General features: G+C 35.5%; 4 protein-coding genes across 4 annotated transcripts; 1 reads left to right on the top strand and 3 right to left on the bottom strand.

The window, feature by feature from the left end:
• Positions 1-3,039: 3,039 nt before the first annotated feature.
• LOC131629197 (PKS-NRPS hybrid synthetase cheA-like) lies at positions 3,040-6,239 on the top strand. The gene is made up of 4 exons (XM_058899993.1): positions 3,040-3,052; positions 3,486-4,728; positions 4,809-5,982; positions 6,081-6,239. The coding sequence occupies exons 1-4, from the start codon at positions 3,040-3,042 to the stop codon at positions 6,237-6,239; spliced, it is 2,589 nt and encodes an 862-aa protein (XP_058755976.1).
• A 169-nt stretch (positions 6,240-6,408) lies between these two features.
• LOC131629196 (uncharacterized) lies at positions 6,409-6,780 on the bottom strand. The gene has a single exon (XM_058899992.1). It carries the CDS (start codon positions 6,778-6,780, stop codon positions 6,409-6,411), a length of 372 nt encoding a protein of 123 aa, XP_058755975.1.
• Positions 6,781-7,010: 230 nt separating this feature from the next.
• On the bottom strand, positions 7,011-10,018 carry LOC131629180 (protein MAIN-LIKE 1-like). Its single transcript, XM_058899973.1, has 3 exons — positions 8,535-10,018; positions 7,779-8,456; positions 7,011-7,676 (listed from the first exon to the last, which is right to left on the bottom strand). The coding sequence occupies exons 1-3, from the start codon at positions 8,730-8,732 to the stop codon at positions 7,011-7,013; spliced, it is 1,542 nt and encodes a 513-aa protein (XP_058755956.1). The 5' UTR covers positions 8,733-10,018.
• A 142-nt stretch (positions 10,019-10,160) lies between these two features.
• Positions 10,161-14,142, bottom strand: LOC131629181 (probable protein disulfide-isomerase A6). The gene is made up of 11 exons (XM_058899975.1): positions 13,904-14,142; positions 12,643-12,727; positions 12,375-12,472; positions 12,196-12,251; positions 11,820-11,937; positions 11,627-11,654; positions 11,424-11,515; positions 11,186-11,342; positions 10,907-11,031; positions 10,658-10,757; positions 10,161-10,480 (listed from the first exon to the last, which is right to left on the bottom strand). Exons 1-11 carry the CDS (start codon positions 14,065-14,067, stop codon positions 10,412-10,414), a joined length of 1,092 nt encoding a protein of 363 aa, XP_058755958.1. The 5' UTR covers positions 14,068-14,142; the 3' UTR covers positions 10,161-10,411.
• Positions 14,143-19,418: the final 5,276 nt, after the last annotated feature.

The following is a 19,418-nucleotide window of genomic DNA, read 5'->3' as shown; positions in this document are numbered from 1 at the left end:
ATCAAGACAATGAATCTAAATCATCAAAGCCAAATTCACTCTAATATTTCAAGCCTCGTTTCCTCTAGACTCTGACGTCTAAATCTACAAGGCTCTGAACTTTGATTATGCTTGAAATCACCATAAATTTGAAGCCAATGATTGGAAGAACAATTAGTGAATGAATATTCTTGAAGATAGTATATTCAAGCAGCAAAATCAAATATTCCCATGAAAGGACAAATATACTGAGAATGTTTAATGGAATATACTATCAACGGATCTCCATATTTTGCGGCTCAACCTCGCACCACTACTAATCCAATTCCACTCACCAATGGTGTTATTCATCATCTTTCAATTCCATCCTCCAACGGTCCTATTTATCATCTATATTTTATCATCTATTTAAAGAGGATATGGAAACCTGGAGATATGAGCCATCAACAAATTATCTTTGTACACTTGTGAGAAAAGAATTGTTGATAAAATCTTTATGTGAAAAGATAAGAAACAAATAGAAAAAGAAAAGAGCGATATCATATGAACACTCGCTGCACTTAGAGCTTTTCATTTGTATATCTTTTTAAGTGTAAAGTCTGAATTTAATATTGTGTATCAGCTTGTTAAGAAGTATTATTGTAAACACACAAACTTTGTGTTGTGACTCTGATTTTATTTTTTGAGGGATTAAGTTTAGTCTGTAGCCTCGAGAAGTCATTGATAGTTAGTCTTTGAGATTTATTCCTTGGGGACCAAGTTTAGTCAATAGCTTAAAAAAATCATTGACAATTGACCTTTGAGTTGTAATCAGATTGATTAGTGGATTAAGTCCTTATTGAGAAGGCAAACTCACTCTAACAAGTGGACTCGATTAACTTAGTTAACAGTGAACCAGTATAAAAATCCTTGAGCATTTTTATCATTGTTGAGTTTTTTCTTGGCTGCGCGAAAAGTTATTATATTTAAAACCCAATTCAAACTCCCCCTTTCTTGTGTGTCTTGAACCTTCAATTCTTACATAACACTGGATACTGAGAAAGAACCATTTAGGCCAGCTCACCAGAAGATATTAGAGAAAGAGCAGACTAGGACGTATCATGTTGTTGATGTGTGTTACCTGCATGTTGTTGTATTATAGATCTTGTGTGAGCGGATATAGACAGAGGAGACTTCTGAAAAACACTTCAAAAAGGATCATTGTAAATATCATTCTTACTAAGGCACGAACAACATTGCATATTTGCAGTAGAGAAAGCAGCGAAGAAACAGGGAGTCCAACATGTAAGAGTATATTATTTGTATTAGAGATTATGGATTGTATTATCGTTTTTAATTTTTTATTTTGACTGTATTATAGATTCAAGATTAATTCATTTCTATATCACATTTTTATCTTTTTATATCAATATATGATTTGATTTATAAAAAATATATTATAATAATTTAGTTATATAATTTAATGGAGATGCACTAACAGTATAAAAAAATTTCAACAAAAATATATCATAAATTTTTTTACACTGTCATTTAATATAAATACATCATTCTGCTATGACATACATATAATTTAAAATTTTCAGTTTGACTTAGCAGAATTCAAGATCCCCATTAATTAAAAGTGTATTTACGCGCATCATCAATTTTCTCATAATTATAATACATGATCTATTTTACCAGTATTTCTAATAAAAAATTAAAATTTACTACTAAATGGGTATATATCCTTATTTGTCATCTAAAAAAAAATCAAAGTTTACCATTGAAGGTTATCTGTATTTGTCACATAGGCGTATTTCCAAATTAAACTATGATAAAATAACAGCCATGCTATGCATACACCCACTTTTGATACACCGTATGTTACACCTTAAATTATACCAAAGGAAATCTTTGCTGCACAAAATTCAAGAATATAAATAATATTTAAAAAATGAAACTTGTATACTTTTTGTATTCAATTAGGGTGTAGGTGTAGGAAATAGTGTACACTTATCATTTCTCATAAAATAAAATGATAAAATAAAAGAGTAATGTTATTCTTACACCCATATTATACACCAATACTTACATCAAACACTGTTCACCGTATTTATACGGTGAACAGTGTTTTTTAAAATAAAATAATAATTTTTATAAAAATATTTTTTATTTTTAAAATTATGGACGACATTGTCCATGTACGGACGTGCATTAACCAACTTCATTACTGCATTAACCAAGTTTTTACACTGCATTAACCAAATTTGATGATAGCTAAAAATTATTTTTAATACCTGGATGTTGCATTAACCAACTTCATTAACCAAGTTTTTACGCTTCATTAACCAAGTTTGGTGACTACTAAAAATTATTTTTAATATCTGGATGTTGCATTAACCAACTTCATTACTCCATTAACCAAGTTTGGTGACTGCTAAAAATTATTTTTAATACCTGGATGTTGCATTAACCAACTTCATTACTGCATTAATCAAATTTTTACACTGCATTAACTAAGTTTGGCGACTGCTAAAAATTATTTTTAATACTTGAATGTTGCATTAACCAACTTATTTACTGCATTAACCAAATTTTTACACTGCATTAACCAAGTTTGGTGACTGCTGAAAATTATTTTTAATACCTGAATGTTACATTAACCAACTTCATTACTGTATTAACCAAGTTGTTACATTGCATTAACCAAATTTAGTGACTACTGTAAAATACTGTTCATGAATAATAACGTGAACAGTTCCGTCCGTACATGAATAGCAGTCGTCCGTACATATGATAATTTTACAAATAAAAAATATTTTTTATAAATATTATTTTATTTTTAAAAACATTGTTCATCATATAAATACGGTGAATAGTGTTTAGTGGTATAAATATTTGTGTATAATATGGTGTAAGAATAGCATTACTCAAAATAAAATAGTGATTCAACTACAAATAGATGTGCACACATTTATTTTAGAGATGAGTATCTGAATTAAATTATGAAAAAAATAAAAATGTAACTTTAATTCATGAAAAAATAAAAATGTTACTCAGTTACAAACTAATTAAGTGTATATGAGTGTGTCAGGTACTTCCAAAATTAGAATGCTTCTCCACCACGAAAATTTTACTTCCTACCCCTACACTTGCCTTCCTACCCCTACAATTTTTTAAAAATGGCAATTTTACCCTCAAACACTAATAACCATTTTACCATTTTACTTTTTACCATTTTTTCAAAAAGTCAAAAAAATTTGAAATCTGCACCCCTACGCGCATCAAAAACGGAACACTTGAGGTAAGAGATCCGGTTCACAAAGTTACAAACCGGAAGACATTTGAAATCTGTTCCGGTTCATTTTTTTTCTTCCCGCAAGACATTTCAAAACTGTTCCGGTACTTCTAATGCCAAACCGGAACAATTGGGGAAAGTGTTCTAGTGCACATGGTTACAAACCGGAACAGTTTGGAAATGTGTTCCGGATTTTTTTTTTTTTTGATTTTTTGTAAATTTTTTTCAGGTATGGAAGTTCCGCTCCAAATTTGTCGAAAAAACGATACAGCTATAGATACCACTGATGCTTTCACAACTTCAGAGAGATTTGTCACACGGGAAGAAGTTATCCGTTGGGTTAAAGAGACTGGAATTAACAATAAAGTGACAGTTATTATCACGCGTTCAGACACCGAAACAGGCAAAAGAGGAAGAAGTAACAAAGTGATATTTGGGTGCGATAAAGGTGGAAAATATAAGGATAAAAGTGAGACTCAAAGTGCTACTAAGAGATGTGGATGTCCATTCAAAATCAGATCGACTCCGGCAAAAGATGGGTCTGGATGGAAGGTTGATGTAAAGTGTGGAGTTCATAATCATGGTTTACCAGATAGATTAGAAGGTCATTCATTTGTTGGTAGGTTGACAACCGATGAGAAGCAGCATGTTGCTGATTTGACAAAGAGACATGTTCCGCCTAGACACATATTGATTTCCTTGCAAGAGCGAGATCCTGAGCACGTCACTCGGATCACGCAAATATACAAGCATAAAAGTGTGATTGAAGCGGAGATAAGAGGTCCAAGAAGTGAGATACAACATTTGCTTAAGCTTATAGAGGAGGCGAACTATGTTTATTGGAGTAGGAAACGGGATGATTGTGAAGTTGTGAGAGATATTTTTTGGGCTCATCCAGATTCGATAAAGTTGCTGAATCTTTTTCCTACTGTCTTGATTATGGACGCCACTTATAAGACCAACAAATATAGACAACCTCTGTTTGAAATAGTTGGTATGACATCGACCGAGTTGACATTTGCGGTTGCATTTGCTTATATGGAGTGTGAGCAGACAGAGAGTTATATTTGGGTCTTGGATAAGCTGAAGCAATTGTTTGTGAAGAAAGATGTGGTTCCACAAGTGATTTTGACGGATAGAGATCTTGCTTTGATGAAAGTAGTTAAAGTTGTTTTTCCTACGACGCATAACTTGCTATGTCGTTTTCATATTAACAAAAATGTTGGGATGAAATGCAAGGAATATGTGATGAAAGACATGCAAGAGACAATAGGCACATTGTGGAAAGATGTTGTATGGGCTAGTAATGAGGTTGAGTATGGTGTACGGTTGCAATATCTTGAACAAGCATGCTTTGCTTGTAATGACTTCCTCGATTGCGTGAAGAACACTTGGTTGATCCCACATAGGCAAAGATTTGTAGGCGCATGGATTAATCGAGTGCTTCATTTTGGTAACACCACGACAAATTGGTATGTCATTATTCTTAAAATTTTTATTATGTATTAATTTTTAAATTATTAATTTTTTATACTTTCTTTGTTTATTTTAGGGTTGAATCTGCACATTGGAAGCTAAAGCAGATGATAGGAAACAACCTTGGTGACATGGTCAAAGTTTGGGAAGCTATGAATTCTAACCTAAAAATCCAAATAGGTAACATTCGAGCTTCGTTTCAAAAAAGTTTTTATGAGGTTGAGCACGCACACATTAGTCCATTTTATGATAATTTGCGTGGTTCAGTATCGAGAGCTGCTTTGAGACGCATTGCAGAAGAGCTATCGAGGCTTGATTATGTGTTAAATAGTAGGGAAAAATGTGGTTGTACTATGAGAACAAGTTATGGGCTACCTTGTGCTTGTGAGATGGGAAGATTGATTGTTGTTGGAACCCCATTACAAATAGAAAGTGTTCATCTTCAATGGAGGATACTATCTATGGAAGGTGACTTGCCTTTAGACGAGGAAGCCGGTTCGGAGGTTGATATGAGTAATGCAATTGATGAATTGTGGAGAAGGTTTAAATCACTAGATGTTGTTGGAAAAAGAGCATTGAAAAGTAGGGTTTGTGAAATTGCATATCCCACAACAACTTCATTGTGTCCACCACCTGAGAAAATAAAAACTAAAGGCAGAGTGAAGAGGAAAGGGAAGAAACCAGATGGGTATGATGTTTATAGGGATCCTTCAGGTTTTGAGTATGCTGATCAGGCGTCTCAATCTTCACAAAAACAATCGCAAGCATCACAAACTTCCAGGAAGCAATCACAGTCAAAGAAGCAATCACAATCAAAGAACCAGGATTTCACTCTTCAGTTTCCTTGTCATATTATGCCATATATTACCGAGATAGTTAATGTTGTAGCAGATGGTAATTGTGGATTTAGAGCTATTGCATCGTGGCATGGGTATAGTGAGGATGGTTGGGCAATGGTTCGTCGTGACTTGGACATGGAATTAAGAGAAAAGAAGGACTTATATGAGAGATTGTTCGGTCCAAATTTATCCCAAGTGAGAAGTGGTTTATTGATAGATAATGTTGGTTTTCAACCACCGGAGAAATGGTTGACACTACCAGAGATGGGCTATTTGATAGCGAATCGGTATAACGTCATTCTTGTGATGCTTGGTAACCCTTGCTTGACTTTTTTTCCCATGACAACAACATTTTCTCCAAGTGCTCCTACATATTGCATTGGCCTTGTCAACAAGAATCATTTTCTTCGGGTAACCTTTATATATATATTTATTTGTTTGTTAAATTATTTAATTATTTAATTACTTATTTAATTATTTATTTAATTATTTTTTTGTTATGAAATCAGGTTAATATGAAAGAAGGCTTCCCACTACCACCCGTCACGTTAGATTGGGTGAAGTTTCGTCTTCAAGTGGCGACATCTTGGATGTTAGGTTTTGCTGGACGTCTTCAACATTGGCACCATCTTACGCCTATGTTACCATCAAGTGTTAATTTAGATTAAGTGACTTTTATTTATATGTAATATTTTATTTATATAGAACATTAACATTAGAATATAGAACATCTTTTATTTATATAGAACATTAACATTAAAACATGATAACATAGAACATAGAACATTAAAACATGACAACAATAACATTAGATAATACAACATAGAACATAAAGCATTAGACTCTTGCAGACGATTCTGGACGAACCAGCATCTTCAGAACATCCTCAGCAGACCTTGTTAGGTTCACCTCAAACTCGATCGGTCCCTTAGTTATCTTACGGCGGTGTGATTTCCACATGTCTTTCATATCGTTATCGCACTTCAACTCCACAACATTATAACTTATCCTTCCATCAACGTCCATGCTCCAGTTTTCACGGTACGAGATTTTACTCACAAGTCGGTTATCAGTTTCTGGCAATGCTTCATTCACCCAACTTTTCAGTGCATCGAGTCTCTCGCAATCCTCAGGTATTGGAAGCTTCATGGGATCCTTAGTTCCCGGATAGTAAACAATTGTGTCAACCATAAAATTATAAAAAGACATTATGAAAAATATGATATTTTTTCTCAACACCAGAAGAACCTATTTATAGGCCATCAATGCAATCTTATCCACACAACACAATCCACTAACTCTCTGCAATCTTATCCAAATAAAATCTTATCCAAATAATATAAAAATAAATATACCATAAAATATAAAGTAGAATATACCATAAAATAATAAAGTTGAATATATCATAAAATATAAAATAGAGTACAATCATAATAGAGTCAATGCTCACGGGCGATGCGTAACACCTCAAATAAATCAGCATATGTGACATCATCCTCCTCTGCCTCTACCTGCCAGAGATAACGGTGAACCAATGTGGAGGCACGAGCCCAATCCGGATCAGCTGGTCCTGCCTCAAAGACAGGAACTGCAACCTCTCTACGCGCACTAGGTGGGGGAGGCACCACCTGAGGATGCGAAACGCGGTAATACCACTCTAAATATCCATCAACCGTCTCATGAGGGTATCCCACTAGCCGTGTATCTCTAATCACATCTGTCACGCTCTGGACATAAGCAATACACTCCACAGCAATCTCATCATTGCTGAGCGTATCAGCAGGAGGTGCAGGCGGAATATACTGACAATAACCAAACTGCCGAAGACACCTGTCAGGTAAGTATAGCACATGTAACTCACCCCAAACGAGAAAACCTCTGTACAGAGATAGCTCGTTAAAAGCTCGATGAGGTCTATGATCCTCAAATGGGCGCCATATGACATCTATAGGTGTCAGCTCGTCCAATATCGGTCTATACGCATCCACCTTGATGGCTCCTTGCCTGTAGGACCATCTCATTGCCCGCGGAAGCCCAAGGTTCTCAGATGGCCGCCAATTTTCTCCTTTCCTTCCCAGTGTAGGAAAGTACTCATGTATCCAACACTGTTAACAATATAAATAATATAAATAATATATATATATATTAAATAATATAAATAATAATATATGAATTAACATACAATTAATTAAAAATAACTTATATACCTGAATCAAAGTAGGATATCCACCGAGCTGCTTGCAACTAAACATAGATGTATCACCAAGGTGACGATAAAGAGTGACCAGGGCAGCAGATGCCCAACTGTAGTGACTGAGCCCATGTAGGTCTCTAAATAGTGGCAAATACCGGGCCTCAACCAAAGTAAATATCTTATCTGCAAAAATGGTAGAACCTACCAACATCGTCAAATATGCCCTGGTCGCGAAGGCCCAACTACCAGCAGCACGGTACTCCACAAATCTGTCGTACAACCACTGCAGTGAGTAATAAGCTCCCCTGCATGAACGCACATGCTCAGCCATGGCACGTCTACCCACTCCCAATAACTCGCAGCCAAGATCAACCGCCACCTCCTCTGTGACGTGCTCATTAGGATACCAGAACATACCCCCAATAGGCAAATGCAGCAGGCAGACAACATCATCCAAAGTAATCGTCATCTCACCAAATGGCATGTGAAATGACGATGTCTCAACATGCCACCTCTCCACAAATGCTGAGACGAGGTTAACATCTATCTTGGTCAGGCTAGTTCTCTGAAGAGAAGCCAGACCTGACCCAGTCACGATAGCCTCAATCTCAGGTGGGAGCATCTGAGGCACTCTTTCCTGGAGCTTCGTCCCATGCCCATCGACTTTAAGCTCCTTTTTAGGGCCTCTTTCCTGAAAATAAATAAAAAAACCACATTAGAAAATATAATAATAAATTCTATTTAAAATAAATAAATAAATTTTACTTACCTGTCCGTACCATAAACGGCGAGCAACATGGTCTTGGTAACGAACAAGTAAAGATAGATCTGATGGTCCACCAGGATATCCAACTGGCTGCGGTGGCTCCGGTGGTGGCTGTGCTGGCTCTTGAGGTGGGTTAGAGGGACCAGCTTCGTCGCGGCGGCGGCGGGTATGTGGCCTCCTGTCAGGTCCTAATGTACGCATTTTCCTGGAAAAAAAATTTTAAAAAAAATTTAAAAAAAAAAACCAAACCGGAACAGTTCCAAAAAGGGTTCCGGTTTGTAACTGAGCTAAACCGGAACAGTTCTCAAAAGGCTTCCGGTGGGGATGAAAACGAACCGGAACAGCTTTCAAAAGCGTTCCGGTATGCAAGGCAACAAACCGGAAGAGTCTCAAAATGGGTTCCGGTTTGAAATCGAATGCACCGGAACATATTCCAAAAGCGTTCCGGGAAGAATTTTGCAAACCGAATCACTTACCAAATGTGTTCCGGTTTGGTGATTTTGTGAACCGGAAGAGTCTTCAGAAGGGTTCCGGAGTGTATTTCGTGGAGAGAAGGGAGAGTGTTTGTTCAAAATCAGTAAAAAGTTGAAAATGAAAAAAAAATTACCTATTTATACGTGGATAATTTCGTCAAAAAAATTTGATTGTAGGGGTAGGAAGTAAAATTTTCCTCCACCACTTAGACCGAACATCGGTCGGATTGAATTGAAATCGAGCCCAAAAATTCAATTCGACCCAAACCGCGGGTCCAAAATGAACCTTCAATTTCGACCACTTAAGTTTTCGATTTTGTCGGTTTACGATTTGATGGGTTGGACAGATTTTTCGGTTCAGTTTAAAGGGTGATCCATTTAAAAAGCTGAGACCATTCTTTTTTGCTTTCTTAGTTGCTTCTACCTTGCTTGTGGTAGTTGTTGATGTTTTATCAGAGAATGTTTTTGAAGATAAATCTGGAAAAACATTTGGAAATATTTTTTAAGTTAAAATTTAAAATTGAAAATATTTTTTAAGTTAAGGTTTAAAATTCCAAAGCAGGTGAGATAAAGAAGAGAACATGTAACTTCGACATAATGGCGGCGTTCTTCAGAGCAATGGGTATTGGGTATGAACGGCGGAGGGAGAAATGGTGGAGAAGATGGAGTGAGCAGGGTATGAGACAGCTAGGGTTTTGAATTCATATACTGGCTAGAGTTTTCACTAATTCCAATCGAATATGTTATTGCAGTCGGATTCTGTTATTTTTGGGTTGGACTGCCTCAACCAAACCGATATAAACCGGTATAAACCAATAGAAACCGATTTAATACCCGAAACCCGTCTTAAAACCGACCGCATGTGAGCTGTTACTGTGGGTCAGACGGATATTCACAGATTTCTAAAAAGTTGTCCACCCCTATCCACCACCACTTAGAGTGGGGGAATTAATCCCTTTTTTATTTCTGGGTTGATCTGTTTTAATTGAGATAGTTCTATTATTGTTGATCAAAAGAAAATAGATATCTAATAGATATTTGTCACGCATTTACTATCATCGTTGGCCTATAGTACGTATTTATCATTGTAGTTGTCATGAATTTGACCGGACCATCTTCGGGACAAGTTTATACCATAAACCAAGAAAGAAACAGATTGTAAAAGTTCTCGTCCTCCTCAAAATCGATCTCAGGTAAACTACATACAATGGGGAACAGAATAATCTTCATCACCCCATAATTGTTCTAATATATAATAGGATCGTTAAAACAAACTCAGATTAAGTACTACAAGTCTCCATGTTGAAAATCTCCCAGCAATGTAGACGTCAATGTCAAACAATCATCAGGAGGAGTTGCTGTGGCAGGCTAGCTTAAAGGATAGATGGTAGAAATTGCACCTTTAATTCAAGCATCATATGTCGACAAGATGTTTTTCTTTAGAGTGAACTCATCAGCCTTAGCAGGGCTGATAGACTGCATCAATCATCACATATAATGAGTAACCAATTTTGAAGTTGTTTACAACAATTTGCACACTTTAACTCTTAAAGCCCGTTTAAGAACCAAGAAATTAAAATTTATACCATGCTACTTCTTATTTCATGCATTAAGAGAAACTTTCAAGGTTTTGACTTGCAAATAGAATATTACCTTTTCAAGAATGCGCTCTAGGCGCTGGATTTCTTTCTTAGCATAGTCAGAACCTTTCTCCAGGTAACTCTTGGCAGTTTTCAAGTAAATCTTCCCGTATCTAATGGAAAAAAATAGTTGTGCATTATTTCCTCTAGTTTTTGGCTTAAAGTATAAAGAATAAACAGAAAAAATTAAACTACTCTCAAGGGGCATAATTTCAAGCCAATAACCATCACAACATTATGAAAGGATGATGTTAGATTATACCTAGAAGAAGAACCCTGAAGCTTCCCAACTTCCTCTTCTATTTTGGCAAATACGGCTTTCTTCTCTTCATCATTAGCAGCTACAAACTCCTTTACCAACACGTCTAAGTTCTCTACTATACCAGCCTATATAGAAATATAGAGTGAGCAGAATGTTAAGTGCAAGTGCTACAATTTTGAACATTTTCACCCCCCAAAAAGGCCATGTTCACTGCCACCAATTTTTTTATTAAAATAACAAAAACAAATGAGTACATCTCTTTGATAAGAATTCACTAACCTCAGAAGTAAGCTGTCCTTTTGAATCTCGACGTGTTCCAGATTTTTCATTGATAAAAGCCACAAAGTCATCCAAGTCTCTTCCACCTCCATAATCTTCACCGGCTTTGTTTCCCTTTGGGAAGAACTTCAAGGTAGGAAATCCACTCACTTCATACCTGAGGTAAAGTAATTCCAGAAATCCTTAATCAGTTATTTATGATATTGAACTAATTTTACTTTAGACAACTAAAACTTACTTTTCAGCCAGGTCCCTATATTTGTCGGCATCCAAATTTGCAATCACTACATCATCCTCTGTTTTAAAAGCTAAGGCAACTTTTTCATAAATCTGAAGGGGAAAAGAGCATAGCCAAGTTAAACATAGCTCTTTCAAAAAATAAATGCATCAACTTTAAATTGATAAAAAAGGAAAAAGGAAACTGCAATGATTTTAACTTACAGGAGCAAGACTTTTGCAATGTCCACACCTGGCAAATTAACAAAAGTTCGTAAGATATATCAGTAATTGAGAGTTTTTACAAACATTCAAAACCATATATCAGTAATTGAGAGTTTTTACAAACACTCAAAACCACAGGCCCGGAACATTACTAGCTAACAATAATGTAATGCAAAACAAACCAAAAGAGTACCATGGTGCATAAAACTCAACCAAGACATCTTTGGTTTCATCCAAGACAACTTCGTTGAAGGTTTCAGGTGTTAGCACCACTACACTAGACGGAGCTGCCGCAATCTTTACATTAGTTCCTGCAAGACAAAACCTCTGTTTAGAAAATCCACTAGTACAATTGCAAATAAAATACACAGAATAAGAAAGGGGGAAACTAAATCATGGAACCTAATACTACTTTAGTATCTTATAAACTCTACTATGCATTAAAATACTTTAAAAAAAAAAGTATATATGATGCTACAGAATGGCTTTTTGTGATATTTCCGAGGAGAGGCACTATAATTCTTTAGAAGTTATACAACAACAGATGGCTTTAAAACTACAAAAAGTACCTGCTTCTGTATTTATAAACTCGGCAAGTGATTCGGCAGTGCGTGGCCCTTCAAACCTAAGCAATTAAAATCAAGTTTAAGATGTCAAAAAATACACGTGAAAATGCAGGGTAACTAACTATGAGCTGAGTTACAAAATCATATTTATACTATTTTGTTGAAAGCTAAGGTTTTCTCACTTTTTGGGTTCCAGAGATCCTTTTGGAAACCACTGAATTGTTGGGTACCCAGAGACTCCATATTTGGTGCACACACTCTTATGGTCATCACAGTCCACCTATAGCACATTAATGCAAAAGCTTCATCATATGTCAAACGAACTAATTAAATGATCATTGATCAATGAGAAAGGTCAAAAAGAAACCACAAAGTTCAAAGCAAAATGATTCTGCAGAAAATTTGCGAATAAAACTTTCAAAGAATGCAGAGAAAAACCAGGGGGCTGACCTTGCCAATCAAAACAGATTTAGCTTTCTTAAAACTGTTACCGAGCTTTTCATATTCTGGAGCTAGCTTTTTGCAGTGTCCACACCTATTATTACAGACAAAGCAGAACACTAATATAAGTTCACTGTGCATCTTAATTGCATCATAATACTCATGAGAAATTACCAAGGGAAATATGGATAACCGGTTAATTTGAACACCCCTAGTGAATACAATGAACAAGATATGCTGAAGTTTGTAAACCTGGAATTATTAATTAAAATTCTGCTACTTATGAGGCGTAATGGATATGGTGTTAGGGAGGATTAGTGCTTCACTTCTTTAATTAAAATTTCTGCTTCCAACTTATGAAGTTTCCGTTTGGATTGATGGAACAATATGGAAAATAACGGAATGGAATGAAGTTTCCATTTGGATTGATGGAACAATATGGAACATAACGGAATGGAATGGAGTCGCTGATTACTTATCAGCCTAATTATTTTATGCAGATCAAAGCAAGGAGGCTTAGTATATAATAACATGATTATTTTTTGTTTACAACTTCTATAAAAGTCTAATTTAGTTTCGTCAGTTTCATTTACTCTATCGATGTTCACAAGGATGACAAGTCATTCCTCGTAACTTTTAGTGAACTCATAGGGCCTATTTGAATTGGTTTATTTGAGCTTAAGGGAATTTTATAAATTCTTCAAGATAACTAGTGAAAGCTACTTACAAAATATATAAAAATAATTTATTATAACATGTAAAAACAACTTAACTATATTTTATCTTCTGTTATAAAAAGAGTTTATACAAACTTATTCATAAACATTATTTATTCATAGATTATTATTTTGATAAGCACTTATCCTATAAGCTTCAAATAAGCTGTTTATCCAAACAGCCACATAATCTCCCTAGTTTAATGAGGTAAAAAAATTAACTAGTGACACTAAATTGACCTAATTAACAAACTAGAGGATAATGATCTAAACTGAATTGCATCAAATTCTAAAACGGCATCGTATCATCTACAACAGTTCATAACACTAGATCAACAGATAACAACTACAAACTGAATCGTTTAAAGCAAAAAACGCATCGGATCAAAGCGAATCAGGAAATTAACAAGATCAGATTCATCTGAAAATAAAAAAGCGAAGCGAATCCAGAATCCTACACTAACAATTCGAACTGCATGAAAAACTATATAGGTCATAATGGAAGCGATTTTCGATGGAAATGAAGAACGATCGAGAAGGTAGGTGAAAATTACCATGGGGCGTAGAACTCAACGAGAGCTCCTTTATCTTGACCAACTTCCTTCTCGAAATTATCTTCAGAGAGCACAACGACGTCGTCTGCGGACACCGATTGGGAGAGAAGAGCAAACGCGAACGCGGCCAAAGCTATACTTCTCCAGATCTGAAACTTCTCCATTTTCTTCTTCTTCTTTCTCTGTTCTTTCGGTTTCTGCTTAACTGCTACAGCACGTGACTGATTATATAGGAAAAAGATGGAATTAAAATAAATAAAATGTTAGCTACGGTTTCGTTCCTTCAGTTCGGTCACGTCACGTGGCATGGCTTCTCTTTTCAGCAAAGTGATCGCACTTGTTCTACTAGCACAATTAGACTTTGCTTCACACCTAGTGACGTTTATTTGTTAACGTGGCATGATATGAGAGGCGCATACAGAGGATGTGTGCATAATCTCAAGCCACGTGTCAACTACGACACGTTGTACGATGTTTTCTAAACGAATTTTCATCAAATATAAAAGATATGTATTACTAATGTATTAAACATTAATACATATCAAGTCCAATCTTATAATGTTTGAAATAATGATTGGTCTCAAGATGAACTACCACAACATTGATAGGGATAAATACTCTCATAGTTGGCTAGAAGAAGCAGTAAAAAATACTGAGTTGCAAATTAGAATCCTCAACATTCAAGTTTTTAGGGATGCCAATCTGTGTTAAATTAATAAAAAAGGCTATGTGGTAATCGTTATAGACACAATGAGAGCTAGATTGTCAAGGTGGAAAAATAAACAGTTGTGATTAGTGGTCGAGTTGTTGCTATAAAATCAATCTTGTCGGCTCTTTCGATCTACTTCTTTAAGGCGCAGTCAAGTATAATTTCTAAACTCGAATCTCTCTTTAAATAGTTTTTATGGGGAGGGAAAGGATGTCAACGGGGCAGGGAATGCTCGGAGGATGCTTTCCCGCTCCTCGCCCCACCCTTCAATTTATTCTCATCCCCATCCTCAATCTCCGCCACGAGGGGATATTTCCCCCATCTGCATCCCCACAGATCTCTACGGAGATCCACGGAGGTCGAATCTTAAAAAAAACTATATTCTTTTTTTATCAACATTATGACACTAGTATTTCGTTATTATCCTATATTTGAAGAGTAATTACCATAAGTACAATGAACAAAGAGAGTGGTTGTTGTGGTGATGTTGAAGAGAATGGAGAAGATGATGAATGGAGGAGACAAAGATAATTCAGAAAAGAAAATGACGGGACGGTGTGTATATTTTATATATTAGGTGCACTTTCTAGAATTAGGTACTTGGTAGTGAAACAATACATTATACAATAACACATAAAAATAAAATGTTATGCTAATTACATTTTCTAATACATTAATATTTTTTATGTATACTTTTATAATTATATATTATATAGTATACAAAATATAAAAGTTAAGTAATATGGTCGGAGTCGGGGAATCCATGGGGCGGGGGTACTTTCCCAATTCGCGCCCCAAAGTGTCATCGAGGGAACTTTTCCTTCCATCCCTGTCTCGGCGGAGAAAAAATCTCCAACTTCGGTGCTCCAAATCGATAATCTCCATAGGAATCTCCATTAACAGATGCAAATTGACATCCCTAGGAGGGAGCGAGGAGGATAGGAAAATAAATCGGATTAAATGGAATAAGGTGTGCATACCTCTTAAAGAGGAGGGGGCTAGGCATAAAGAACTTGAGGGCTTTTATTATAGCTCTATTAGGCAAATGGAAGTGGAAATTAAAAACTAAAATTCAAGGCTTATGGTTTAAAGCGCTAATAAATAGATACGGAGAGAGATGGTCAAATAAGAGAATGTGGGAGTGGTGCTTCTGTTTGGTGGCACGACATTTGCCAATTAGATACTCGAAATGGCGATCATAATAATGAGTGGATGTCCAATTTTTGTAGGTACTTCGAATAAAGTTCGCAACGGGTTCAGATTAAAAGATGCGCTTCATAATGACAACTTAGCACATTTTGATCAGTTCAGGAGAATAATTAGCACCGGCATCACCTGCTCTCATCATGTAGTTGTGGTTTGGTTCGCTTGTATTTGGAGCATATGGAAGTTAAGAAATGGAAAGTTGTTTCATAATGTTGATATTTGTTTGGACAAAATAGTTGAAGAAGTGAAATTATGGTCCTGGAAGTGGCTGAGATTCAAAAATAACAACATGAATTATATTTTATCTCAATGGTGCTGGAATTCCTGGGCGTACCTTAGTACAGGTTGTCGTTAAAGTGAGTGTTTCAGCGATGCTGTTACCGGTAGTGCAGAGATGATTAATGTTGATGCTGAATCCTGTAGCTTTAGAAGCTTGAGTTTTCATCGTGAAATTCGGGCCACACCAGTATGATCTGGATGTCGCTTGTGAGGTTGCATAAATCGTGGTCCAATTGGTGCTTGGTGTTGGAAGAGCGAGTCTATCATTTGCATACTAGAGCTAATCAACCAGGATGTGCCTTGGTCACATTATTTGGATGCCCTGTTGCTAAAATGTGTGATGTGTTTTTCTGTTCTAGTGTAGCGGTTTTCTAAAGCAGCTTTGCCTGAGGATTCGGTGTATTGCTTTAGTTTTTTAGTTCTGTTTCTAGTGTTTTGGTGTATCGTTATTTTGGATTCATGTGTACTGACTTTAGCACATCTTGTGCTCTTAATTTAATTTCTCTTTTTGCCTTTTCCGAAAAAAATTCTTTTTAATACAAATCACAGATTAATTTTTATAAAGAGACATGACTTTTTTACACATGAGGTTATATATATTTATAAAAAAAAAAAATTAAGAAAATAACATTTGAGTGATGTTTTTAAATTAGTGATATGACATTGATAAATAATAAATTCATATGTAAACTATTTTCCATCGTCAGTGCACTATCTTTAATCTCATTATTCTATTTTAAAACTTGCTAAATATTAATATTTGCCGACAAAACTTATTCAAATTTCAAATGTATTTTAAAATTAATAAGAGACTAAATAGCATAAGTTTAACAAGCTTATCTCAGTCTGTCAATGTTTGGCATTATTATGCCACAATTTTTCATAATATTAAAGAGTTTCTCTCTATAAAACGAGGAGTTCAACTATTTCATATTCTTAGAAAAATGTTTGTGCTGATTATCTAGCAAAACATGAGAAAAATAATAATGAGTGTATCGGTCCTTTGTGGAGACTCTTGTTGAAATCATAATTCTTCGATAGCTAATGCTAGTGATGTTTAGGAGTGGCAAAACGGGTCTGCTCCGTAGGGTATCCCCATTTTGCCCACATTTTTTTGCGGAACAGACTTATGTTTTAGGCTTGCAGCCTTTAATGTGTTGGCCCCGCCCCACCCCGTTTTTTGCGAGCTTTTGTGGGCACACGTTTTTTCTTAAAATTTTACAATTTTTAGGCCTAAAAGGTTTAATGTCCGCAGGCCCTTGCCCTCCTCGCCTCCCTTTTTTTTGTTAGGCAAGTCAAGGTTTTAGGTCTGCACCCTTAAATAAGTATGCCCCTCCCCACCTAATAATTTTGCATACATTTGCAGGGCGGGTCTAAACAGGGCGGGCATGCCCGTTTGCCACCCCTAGTGATGTTGGGTGAGAATATGGAGTAGAGATACTGTCAAGAGGGGCTAAATAAACCTTAATTTAAAAAAAAAACGGCCAATTTTAAAAATATAGAATATAAGATATTTTTCAAAAATGCGCTGAAGTCTTAAAGCGAAAATAGAGAACTTATGTTTGTATTGGAAGTCAACCACGTTTACAAATACTCAGTTCACAAATCTCATAGATTGTTGAAATACAATAATTAATTGAGTAGCTGTAGATTACACGGGATATGTCATGTAAAATGATTTAATTAATATAGGATTATAACAACACTAATTTTCTAGATTTCAATCAGTAATAAAGCTTAATTAGGTACCAATTCTAACAAAATATAACCTTATGTAATAAATTGCTACCAATGGAAATAAACGATAAATTATGCTAAGAATTGGTAAACTAAGCATGCAATATCCTACAAAAATTAAAATGTATGAGTGGGTGAGTGTGAGAGAGAGAGAGAGGGAAAGAGTATATGAGGCATGACAATGAGCGGCTCTTGGCATCTTTTAAGAAAAAACCAGATTCACATCGGAGTGAGAGAGATCTTGAGGCTGTGTAGGTATGAGACTGCATGATTGAAGAAAGATTTATAAGAATTAATTGGTACTACCTATACCAACAAGATGCATCTTCTTTTCTATAGCCTAACAAATAATAACTCCATAAGTTAAGCGTGCTTGACTTGGAGTAGTATTTGGATGGGTGACATTCAAGGAAGTTTCCTAGAACGTGTGTGAGTAAGGAAAAGACATGCTGAAAAGACTCGTGTTGGTTTGTAGGTTCAGGCGGTAATCCTGAAAGTAGACTGGGTTGTTACAACTAGTATGCAACTTAATGTCAAACTCTTATGCGAAATCTTTAGCTTCTTGAATTTTCCAGCTTCACCAATCTCCAAATAGTTTTCGTGTGTGGCAATATCCCCTCGATCCCATTGATTTCTTGAGCGATGAATTGTCTGAAGATTGAGAAGAACTCCATCTTGTCTATAATCTTCCACACAGTCACTATCAAGGTCAACTAAAGAGAATAACCTCATTCTTTTTATTGGAATTTGTCACTACCAATTACAACAACCTCAATCTTGCAAGCTTCCTTGAAATCTTTACCAAAAATCTTCAAGAACGGTTAGTTTCAAGACACGTTTCCCTCAATAATTACAAATCTCTATAATCAAGATCTGAAATCAAACTAAAGATTGGAGATGAAAGAAATTTTGCTTGCAATAGATTTTGAGTTTTCAAAATGAAGGTTGTTGATTCTCACAAAATCACTCAGAAAAATATTATCAGTTATGTGAGTTCTGCTTTGAAATGAAATGACAAAATAAATTTATATGCGCTTGAGATTAAGCACAAAAATTGATGAAAATAGGTTAGATTCAAATCAAGAATATTTTATGATTTGAGTCAAATGAGCAAGTAGAGTTAAACTAAATCGCATAAAGAAATAGACCTATTTTTCGTGTGATTCGAGTCACCTTATATCCCTGATTCGAGTCATGAAGGCTCATAATTAAAGTCAGCTATAGAACTTGATTTGAGTCAATTTGAACAGAGCCAAACAGAAAAATGTGAAAAATAGTGTGATTTGAGACGAGTATAAGGTGTAATTCGAATCAAATGAGGCAGAGGGTGACAAGATTTATTTGATTCGAATTAAGTGCAAATTGTGATTCGAGTCATGGAGCTACCAGATTCGAATTAAGTTATAATTGTGACTCGATTCACAAATGTTGAAAAACTTTTGTTTGTCTCTGTTCACTTTGATTCGAGTCAGAATATGTACATGATTCGAGTCATGCTCTTACAATCTCAATTTTTCATGTTTTTCAAAATACTTTGAGATTTGCCTTTCCACCTAACTTGAACCAACAACCCATATGGTTCTT

The sequence above is a fragment of the Vicia villosa genome, unplaced genomic scaffold (assembly GCF_029867415.1).
Source record: "Vicia villosa cultivar HV-30 ecotype Madison, WI unplaced genomic scaffold, Vvil1.0 ctg.000534F_1_1, whole genome shotgun sequence".
NCBI lineage: Eukaryota > Viridiplantae > Streptophyta > Magnoliopsida > Fabales > Fabaceae > Vicia > Vicia villosa.
Note: the sequence above shows the minus strand (reverse complement) of the source record. Positions and strands in the feature narration are given on the sequence as shown.